The following is a 10,711-nucleotide window of genomic DNA, read 5'->3' as shown; positions in this document are numbered from 1 at the left end:
TGTGTGTGTGTGTGTGTGTCTGTGATGTATCGTGAGGGCCCATCCGTGTGTGTGTGTGATGTATTGTGAGGGTACATCCGTGTGTGTGTGTGTGTGTCTGTGATGTATCGTGAGGGTACATCCGTGTGTGTGTGTGTGTCTGTGATGTATCGTGAGGGCCCATCCGTGTGTGTGTGTGTGATGTATTGTGAGGGTACATCCTTGTGTGTGTGTGTGTGTGTGTGTGATGTATTGTGAGGGTACATCCGTGTGTGTGTGTGTGTGTGTGTGTGTGATGTATTGTGAGGGCACATCCTTGTGTGTGTGTGTGTGTGTGTCTGTGTGTGTGTGTGATGTATCGTGAGGGCACATCCTTGCCATTGCTTCTGTCTGTGCATCTTTCTGTGGTCCTAGGGATCCAGCTCAGGTCGGCAGGCTTTGTGGCAGGTGCTCTTACCTGCTGACTCCCCCTTAGTTTCCTCCCACCTTGATTTTGAGACAGGTTCTCTGCTCTCATTCCGGCATCTGCGGCATCTGCACCGCTTATGGATGCTCCCAGTGGGTTCTTCTGGCTCTGCCTCCCTTCTCCCTGTAGGTGCGCTGAGAGCTCACATAACAGCCACTGCATCCAGCTTTTTTTTTTTTTAATAAATATGAATTCCAGGAATTTAACCCAGGCCACTGAACTTGGGTCATCAGGATTGCAAGGCAAGCTCTTTGACCTGCCGAGCCATTTTGCCAGACAGCCCTGTATTGATTATCTGGCTATATTAAGAGAGTTAGACATCTTGATCAGCCTCTGCCTCCCAAGTGCTGGGATTAAAGGTGTGTATCACCACCGCTCAGTTTTTGACACTGCTCAAACTACAGTAGGTTCAGTTTGCCTACTGCACAACACAGGCAGGGCAGAGGCTGAGCAGAGTGCGGGCCTCTGGAGAAAGGAATGCCTACTGGAGTTGAGAGGAGCAGAGCAGGGAGGACGCTGGTGACACCGTTAGCTCCGGTAGGGCCACCCTAGGGAGGAGGCAGGAACAGACTCTTCAGAGCAGAGAGCCAAACCACAGGAAAGAGAGGAGACTGCCAACAGCGGTGCCTTTCAGAAATGGGCAGTGCTGTCTGGAAAAGGTGGTAAGGGAGCATTCCGAGGTGAAGGGGCGGGGCTCCTCAGGTCGCCCAGGGCATGAAAGCATGGCCATGGCTCCCGTCTGGATCTGAAAGGTGTGTGGGAAACCAGAGGAATGGGGCCCATTAGAGGACAGGGCCCCCTGATAGAGGCAGCACCTGAGGGTGAAGGGATGGTAGACTTCCTGGAATTGGAAGTCCAGGGGAAGCAGCGTGCTTTGCAGGGGCAGGAAGATGTTCACAGGGGCAGTCGGTAGACTCTGGGATGTGGGGAGGAGAAGGAACTGGTCCTAGTGAGGCGGAGACAGTGATGGCCTCTGGCCAGCTTTGACTGTTGGCTTTATACAACCTGGGAAGAGACTCAATACCTCAGCTAGTCTGTACTGCCTTGGCCCATGGGCATATCTGCGTGGGACATGTCTGTGTTGTTCATGTGGGAAAACCCCGCTCACTGTGGGTGGTACCGTTCCTTGGGTCCTGCGCTGAGTAAGAGTGAGCGGCTGTGAGCCACCATGTGGGTGCTGGGAACCGAACTCAGGTCCTCTGCAAGAGCAGCAAGTACTCTTAACCACTGAGCCAGCTCTCCAGCCCTCCTCTCTGCTCTTTACTGGCTGTGATGTGGCTGGCTGGTCCTCTCAAGGTCCAGCTACTGTGACTTCTCCACAGTAATAGGCTGTAACCTGGGGCTGTGAGCTAAGAAACTTTTCCTGCCAAGAGACCTTGAGAAAGGTGATTCCTACGGGCTTCTCCCTCAGGGTACCTGAGAGCCATGCCAGGTTTGATGACCACAGCTGGGAGGTCAGACCCAAACCTTCCGACTGGCTTTGGGCAGAATCTCTCCAGGCCCTTCCTTCCCAGCTTTGCCCTCACAGACAAGGTCTGGCCGTATCCCTGCCAGTCTCCACTCTAGCTCCAGCCCTTAGGCAGTGGTGGGGATGGTAGGATGAGCTCTAGAGATCGAATGCCTGTGGGATGGATGGCAAAGTGAAGTGGTATGAAGAAATACCAGCCCAGCCCCAGGAGTCCCAAGGGTGGAGCAGGGGGCTCGGCAAGGCTGGCACCCAAGTTCTGAGGGACTGGGGATAGAGCCAGGGTTATGTGTGTTCTAGGCCCTCTACTAACTACTAACTGACCTTTTTTGTGTGTGTTATTTTTATTGTTTTAAAACTTTTAGTATATGTATGTCCTTGAGTGGATATGTGCACTTGAGTCCAGGTACCGCAGAGGGCAGAAGAGGGCACCAGATCCATTTGAGCTGGAGTTACAGGTGCTTGTGATCTGCCTGTTGTGGGTGCTGGGAACCAAAACTCGGATCCTCTGTAAGAGCAATGTGAGCTCTCAACTGAAGAACCATTTGGATGGTTTTGAGACCGGGTCACTGTAGCCCAAGCTAGCCTGGATTTCCCCACACAGCAGAGTGCTGTTGGGATTACAGGCTCCCGCCTCTCTCCTGATATTCCCAGATGAGGAAGCTGGAAACCGGGCAATTCTAGCACCCAGGTGGAGCTGGAAGGGTCAGGAGTTCAAGGCCATCCTCAGCTGCACGAGCTCGCTCAGGCTGGCCATTTGAGTTGGTGGTTAGTTTGGGCTGTTAGATAAAGGAGCAGACAAGATGGTTCCGGGGTAAAGGTGCTTTCTGCTGGGTCCAGTCCCCAGGATCCACATGGTGGAAGGTGAGGACCAACTCCTACAATTTGTTCTTTGACCTACGGAGTGCAGGCGCGTACCTACCCATGCACAGTGTACACATGCATACCCATATGTTTCACAACTATATGTATTTTTTGTAATTAAAATTTTTTTATGCGAATAAGCAAAAAGCAAAGGAGATGGAACAATTCTCACTCCACCTTTCCAAGTACCCCAGAGACCGAATGGCATAAACCCCAATTCCAGTGCTCAGGACCTGGCTAGCTGCAGAGTGACAGGGGACAGAGCTCTTGCAGGCTATGCCATGCCTCAGTTTCCCTAAGGAATACCCTGTGTGACAACTCCACAGCCAGGAATGGCTCCTAAGTGTGACAATAGCTCCCAGTGTCTTCTTGTCTATGGATGGGGGAGGGATGGCCACCTGGTGAAGTCCACAGACACTCTGAGGAGAAGGAGTAGAGTGGGGGGTTTATTTTAGCTGCCCGGGGGAGGAGGTGTGATCTCTAGATGGGAGGGGGCCCCTCAGTGCTGCCTCCAGAGAAGCTTCTAGCCACCCCCTTGCATTGGGTGGGTCCTGCTTTGATGAGGTAATGGAGCCCAAGAAAATGCCTGCGTCTCATTCTCCTAAGTCCTGTGCCCCTACAGTCAGCTCTCGCTACCCCCAGTTCACAGAAGAGTGTAAGTTTCACAGGGATGGGACATCCTTGAGCCAGGCCTTCTCATCCCCTCAACCTGAATCGTGTTGAGAAAGCGGACAGTGCCCTCTGCCATCAGGTACTGAGCAGTCAGCCTTGGCAGAGCCCTGACTCCTGACCCAAAGGTGATAGTTCTTGTCCTAGGTCACATTGGTGGACCTTGGCTGTGGGGAAGGACACTGGACTAACCAGCTCATGGCTTTGGTTGACTCCAGGTGTTGTTGGCTAGGATGACCATGAGCAGGGGCTGGGGAGATTGCACAGCAATTACAATGCTTGCCTCACAGGCAAGAGAGCCTGAGTTCAGATCTCTGGAACCCATGCCATGTGAGTGTGGCCGCCTGCCTGTAATTCCAGCCTCAGAAGGAAGAGACGGGGCATCCCTGGAGCCAGCTGGCTAGCAAGACTATCCTTATCTGATCGGCAAGCTCTGGGCTTGATTGAGAGACCCTGCCTCAATAAATAAGGGAGATGAGCAACCGAGGACATCAACTTCAGGCCTCCACATGCGTGTGCACATGCACACAGACAAACATACGTGCACATCACATACATACACACATGTGCACACATACACAAATGGAAAAGGGGAAAACAATGACCATGGCCAGAAGACAAGCCTAGTTTAATTATTCCCTGGCTGGTAATTGTGGTTTTTACTTGGCTGCTTTTGGGACGCTGGGACCTACAGGTCTTGGAAACGCTGAGCTCCATTTTAATTGAGAAGCAGGCATGGTAGCACTCACCCGTAATCCCAGCGCTTGAGAGGCTGAGGGAAGGTCAGAAGTTTAACCGTAGCCTGGCCTAGAAAGTGGGACGCCATCTAAAAACAGAACAAAACAAAGACCATTGTGTCTGGAGAGTAGGAAGCCCTGGCTTGCAAGGAGTCTGTCCGGCAAATTTTGGCGACTCGAGTGGAGCTTGGTTAACTCAGACAGCAACCTATTGGTTGGCTTCAGTTTTAGGGACCACTGGTATGGTAACCAAGTTCCATAGCTGCTGGAAGGGGACATGATTCTGTCACCCACTTGACAGGCAGATCTTCTCTTACTGTGCCGGGGGCTTGGGGATCCTCCAGGTGGCACTGTGGTGGGAAGCTGGGATACAGCTTATCTGTCCTTGCTCCTGCCCAGAGACTCGCATGAGGGAGATAAATGGCCAAAGAGCCTCCTGTGCCTGTGTATAAAGAAGGTTCACAGTTTAGGATCCCAGGGGACCCACTCATGTCCACTCACATGTATGTTTGACCCTGTCTAGGCCAAGGACAGCGATGACGATGATGATGTCACTGTCACCGTGGACCGAGACCGCTTCATGGATGAGTTCTTCGAACAGGTGGGAACCAGCCTGCTCCATGTCCCCTCTTGCCCCTGCCATTCCTTACCCAAGAGCTGGTGCAAGATTCTCCTGCACCTAAGTCTTGCTCTCCCCCACCCCCCACCCCTCAGGACGGGGCTCCAGTCTGAGCCAATTTGAGGGTGGATAAGTTGATGCTTACTTAGCAAAGCAGAGTCATGCTTGGGACTTTCCAGGCCATCTTCCCTCTGAGTCCGTACTGTTTTCCTCTTAACCCCCCTGACCTGGGTCCCCAGGTGGAAGAGATCCGGGGCTTTATTGACAAGATTGCTGAAAATGTGGAGGAGGTGAAGCGGAAACACAGCGCCATCCTGGCCTCCCCCAACCCGGACGAGAGTGAGTGAGAATGGGGGCAGCTGCAAAACAGGGCTCCTGAGCCCCAGCCCCCCTGGACTGGGGTGTGAAGGGCAGTGGGGTTCGATCTGCACATGTAGAAGGCAGGGCTCCTTGCCCTGATCCAAACCTGGAGTTGAACGAGTCATTGCCCACGTCACCAATAGACCTGGGCCTGCTGTGAAGATTGTGGTGGCCAGGGATGGTGGTACACACCTGTGATCCCAGGAGGTGGGGGTTGGAAGATCAGGAGTTCAAGGTCATCTTCTGTTACCAAGAGAGTTCCAGGCCAGCCCCCCCTTCCCCAGCTACCTGGCTTTTTCCTAAGGGCACAGGGATGTCAGGCAGCTCTCTTAGGGTGCTGGGAATAAGAATCTGTGGATGGATGGATGGATGGATGGATGGATGGATGGATGGATGGGTGGGTGGGTGGGTGGGTGGATGGATGGATGGGTGGGTGGATGGATGGGTGGATGGACGGACAGGGAGAAGGAGAGAGTCACCTGATGAATTGGAGGTTGCCCAGTCCAACCCCTCCCTCCTTGACGCCCCTGGGAGCAGATGGCAACTCTGAGGTGGCTGACAGAGCAGGCAAGCTTCCTGTGAGATCTGGCACCCTGCCCCTTAGTAGCCCAGAGTCCTGCATTCTGGTAGCTCCAGGAAGTTAATCACCTGTCTCCCTTCACACAGGGAGCCTGTGTGTATCTAAATCCCACTCGGTCCTAAACAGGGTCTGGCCTGGTCTTCACATTCCTGTTGAGGGAGGGGTGTGTGTGTGTGTGTGTGTGTGTGTGTGTGTGTGTGTGTGTGTGTGTGTGTTGTAGATAGGCCCAGCTGAGACCCTCTGCCCTGGAGGGTTTTAACTTCAGGCTCCCAGAGGCACTAGCTGGCCACTCTGCCTCAGGGACCCAGGCGTACCTGTGCACGCTCCGTGGTCACTAGTTCCTGGAAGCTTGCTATCCTGTAATTCCCTGTCCTCTGGGAATGCCAGCCCCCTGTGGTTCACAAAAGATAAGGGAAGGCTTTTGTGTCAAGCAAGTGACCCCCTCATCCAGGGTCCCTCACCCTCTGGGCCAGAATAAGGTTCCCTCTGGCCCTTTGGTTCAATATGTCCAGATAGCAGCTGCTCTGTGCCTGGCCTACCCCCCCCCCCCAGGCAGAATGAAGCGCCTGGGACCTAAGGGGATGTCCTAGGAGGGGAGGGGAGGGAGGGACCACCGGGCCCTGGGAAGGCTGCACAGCCATCTCACTTTATCCCTTCCTGAAGCTTTGTCCACGATGGCTGCAGTGATGCATGTGTCGCTGTCTGTGGTTATCTAGGTCACCCTGTGGCCTCGTGTGGGCTGCATAATCTGGTCATTTTGTGGTGAGAAGAAAGCAGTGAGTTCCAGATGTAACTCAGTGGATGGAGTACTTGACTAGCTTGTGCAAAGTTCTGGGTTCAATCCCCGGCTCCCCGTAATTGGGACATTCTAGCACTCAGGAAGGTAGAGATGGGAGATTAGAAGTTCAAGGTCATCTGTGGCTACGCAGTAAGTTTCAGGATAGCCTGGGGTATATCTGAAGGAAGGGGAGGAGCTGGCCAGGGGACCCCTCAGCTGCCGGAGGTGGGGCCGGCACACCATACCGGAACTACCCGGCTTCCTCTCTCAGCTTCCAGTGCTACCGCTGTCCACACTTATCCCTGTGTGGCCCACAGAGTGGGTATGGTTCCCATGAACTGGGCGGCAGAGCCACATGGAGATGCAGCTGTTCATCAAGGGGAGAGGGCATCCCGTGGGCCTGGGCAGCAGGGCAGAGCTAAGGAGGAATATGGTCATTGGCAGCGGGTCGGGGGCTTTCCTGGATCAACGCTGCTTCTCGCTCCTTGGGGGCCGCCATCCGGCTGGGCTATTTTAGGTCTGAGCAAAAAAGGCTGAGACGGCAGAGCAGCTGGTGACCAAGTTTCTTTTGTTCGTGGGAGGAAGGCTCCCTCCTCCACTCCGCAGAGCCCCCCTGACATCCGTCAGGATCGGTGACCCTCCTATCCTGATAGTCAGTGCTATCACCCCTAAGCCCTCTGTCCCCAGTGTGTATGGGAGGAAAGGTGAGAACCAAGAACCTGTCCCCAGTCTCTCCTGAAGAAAGGGTGGTACTGGTGGCTGGGGGGGGGGGCAGCAAACTGAGCCCCCTGAGGCCTCTGCCAGCTTAAAGTCATAGCTGTGGCTAAGATAAGGCTTTCCCTCACCTTTAGTCACCTCTCATGACCCCCAGTGACCTGTCACCTCCAGGGCTACAACCCCCTGGGGGAAGTGCTCCCTTTGAAACTACTACCTCCCACCAAGACCACGGTGGCCCCTCTCAGCCACGCAGGGGAGCTAAGCACCTAGAAAGGACAGCTTTGTGAGGAGTTCAGGGTCAGCTGTTGCTTCGACTAAGTAGGCAACGTGGGTACCCTGCTGACCTGGTAGGTTTCCACTTACCCTCCTGAGCCACCAGGTGAAGCCAGGTGAACCCGGCCCCATCCCACCCCCAGCACCCAACAAGCAAACAGTCCTCAGCACCGACTGCAGCCCGACCAGCCTTAAATTTAGCCCCATCTGTTATCCGCAAGGAATGGGGGAAGCAGCGAAACCGGAGGGCGGCTTCTTGGAAGGCAGCGGGAGGGAGGGGGGAGACTGTAGCTGAGGTGGCTTCGGCCTAGAATTGCCACTGTAGACAAAGAGGTAGCCAAGGGAAGAGAGGACGCCGTAATGCCGGGGTTTGCCCAGAGCCCCCTGTTCACTTCTGGTGCCAGAGGCCGGGTCTGAAAGAGGAGGAAAACATGTATGTATCCTATACCATATGTCCCCCCTCCCCCTGTAGAGACCAAGGAGGAGCTGGAAGAGCTCATGTCGGATATCAAGAAGACAGCAAACAAAGTTCGCTCCAAGTTAAAGAGTGAGTCACTCCGGGTTAGGTGGCTGGGGATGTGGCTCAGTTGGTACAGCCCAGCCTATGTGAAGCCCCCTGAATCTGATCCACAGAACCCTACAAGAGGGTGTGGAGACTCACCCGAAATCTCCAAACACAGAGATGGAAGAAACAAGAGTTCAAGGACAGTCTAGGCTACAGAGTTTGAGGACAGCCTGGGCTATATGAGAATTATGTAGAAATAATAAATTTTAAAACCCACCCAAGGAGGTGTTTGGTTGGCATCCTGGAGTCATGCAGAGACCATCTGTTGTGTTGTCTGCGTCCACAAATAAACATACATGTCCCATGGCCGTTGCAGTTAAAGGAGCATGTCCTGCAGGTGGCACACACCTGGTCCTCACTTTCCTGAACAAAAGAGGAATTATCAGGTCACAAAGTGGCCCAAACTGCCAGTCCTAGCATAAGCAAGTGCATCCAGGTGCACTCACACACACCCCTACCTTACTTAGGTATCCACAGGTGGGTGTGTGCTTGCACACAGCTGCATACACTAGCCAGCGAGAAGAACCGTTGTTGGTCCCCCCCCATTATTGTTTACAGTTTGCTTTCTGTATGGCCCCACCTCCCCCATACCTTTTGACACGGGCAGAGGCTTCGTTCCCGGGGTGTGTAGTGGGAAGCTGAAGCCTCCACTTGTGGCTGGAGCCGATGCACGGAGGCCGTGCACTGCTCAGCCGTCCCCTATCATCACCCTCCACCCAGGCATCGAGCAGAGCATAGAGCAGGAGGAAGGTCTGAACCGCTCATCCGCCGACCTGAGGATCCGGAAGACGCAGGTGCAGAAGGACGGCGGGGTTGGGCGGGTCTCTGGGTCCCCGTGGAGCCTAATGCCTACCAGCTCTCCTGTCTCTCCACCCCCTACTCCCAGCACTCCACTCTGTCACGAAAGTTTGTGGAGGTTATGTCCGAGTACAATGCCACACAGTCCGACTACCGAGAACGCTGCAAAGGACGCATCCAGAGGCAGCTGGAGATCAGTGAGCTGGGGACAGGGTCCGGGCTGGGAAGAAGGGCCTGTGGCTGAAGGAGTGGTAGATGGGGCTTGTGGCTAGGAATGTAGTTTGGACTGGAGTGTTGGAGCCACAAGCCCGGGGCCGGTGGCCATGGTTCGAGTTTAAGTGGTGGTAGGTGTGGCCTGTGACTAGGGGTGTGGTTTGTGCTCCATGGGTGGAGCCTGGGTTTGGGCCTTGGACTAAGGTGAGGTGGGTAGGACCTTGTGGTGCCTGTGTGGCCTGGGTCGGAAGGATGGGGCCCTTCCCTTAGGGGTGGGACTTGTAGCGGGAGGTGTGGTTGAGGGTGGGGCTTCGGCTGGAGGGCTGGGACTAGAAGCTACTGAGTTCCCTGGAGAAGGCAGGATTTAATGTAATTCCATCCACAGCTGGCCGGACTACGACCAGTGAGGAGTTGGAAGACATGCTGGAGAGCGGGAACCCTGCCATCTTTGCCTCTGGGGTGAGTGGGAAGCCTTCCTTGTTACCGGGACCCATGTCTCCACACTAGGCCCAGTGTGAATGCCAAACCCATGGTCAGGACAGTGTTTGGGTTTTAGAGAAAGCCTGAGTCTCAATCAAGAAAAGGGAGGAGACCAAGTTGAAGGTCCCATAAATATCAGGGGCAAAGGTGAAAATCAAAACTTGTGTCCGGGTTAGGATAAAGGAGCTTGCTGCCAGGCCTGACTGATGACTTCAGTTGGATCCCTGGGACACAATGGTGAGAGCAGAGAACTAACTCCTGCAAGTTGTCTTCACACGCACACACACATACATACACATACATACACACACCACATAGATACATACATATACCCCACATACATACACAGCACGTGTGTGTGCACACGCGCCCGCAAATAAAACGTAGTAAGAAAAATTAAGACCGGTATCTAAGCCGGGCATGATGCCTCACACCTGTAAACCCAGCACTTGAGAGGCTGAAGAGCGCACAGTGCTGCTGGTTCAAGGCCAGCCAGGGTATGTCTGTAGTCCAAGCAGGTGCGATGTTGCACACCTGTCGTGGAGGGAGGAGGGTGGAGTCGCTATCGTCCTTGGCTACACAGCACAGCACAGTGGCAGACAGACAGGCTGGGCTCTCTGAGACCCTGCCTCGGAACAGGCTCGGAGTGCCTGTAACTGCAGCAGTGAGCAGGCAGATCCAGGCCAAAACTGAGAGCTGCCGGCCGGCCAGCCTAACCAAAAAGGTGAATTAATGGTTCAGTGAGAGACTGTCTCACAGAGGCAGGGCTGACAAGATGGCTAAGAGGGGAAAGAACTTGCTGCCGAGGCTTATGACCTGAGTTCAATCCCCAAGAAGTACTCAGAGGAAGGAGAGAAATGGCTTTACCAGGTTGTCCTCTGAGTACAAGCAAGCTGCAGCGTGCACACACTCCCATACACGCAAATAAAAACTGTTTTACGTCTATTTTTGTTTAAGAAATGGTGAAGAAGAGTGATAGGGGAGAATACTTTGTTCTGGCCTCCGTGTGTGTGCAAGTTGGTACACAGACCTGTTCATGCATGCTCACACACACACACACACACACACACACACACACACACACACACACATAAGTTTAGAAAACCCCCGAAACCGGGCTGAAGTCTCTCAAGACTTAACCAAAAGCA

At 54.1% G+C, this 10,711-nt stretch overlaps 1 protein-coding gene across 1 annotated transcript in view; it reads left to right on the top strand.

Annotated features, from left to right (window-relative positions):
• Stx1a (syntaxin 1A) overlaps positions 1–10,711 on the top strand; it is a 27,674-nt gene that overhangs the window by 9,524 nt on the left and 7,439 nt on the right. Inside the window, exons 2-7 of the mRNA XM_005344642.1 lie at positions 4,704–4,781; positions 5,039–5,138; positions 7,980–8,054; positions 8,793–8,866; positions 8,959–9,067; positions 9,469–9,542. Of these exons, the coding sequence (XP_005344699.1) occupies positions 4,704–4,781; positions 5,039–5,138; positions 7,980–8,054; positions 8,793–8,866; positions 8,959–9,067; positions 9,469–9,542 (510 nt within the window). The remainder of the gene's footprint in view (positions 1–4,703; positions 4,782–5,038; positions 5,139–7,979; positions 8,055–8,792; positions 8,867–8,958; positions 9,068–9,468; positions 9,543–10,711) is intronic.

This window comes from Microtus ochrogaster, chromosome 2, assembly GCF_000317375.1.
Source record: "Microtus ochrogaster isolate Prairie Vole_2 chromosome 2, MicOch1.0, whole genome shotgun sequence".
NCBI classification, from domain to species: domain Eukaryota; kingdom Metazoa; phylum Chordata; class Mammalia; order Rodentia; family Cricetidae; genus Microtus; species Microtus ochrogaster.
The sequence above is the reverse complement of the archived record's forward strand: the minus strand, read 5'-3'. Positions and strand labels throughout refer to the sequence as shown.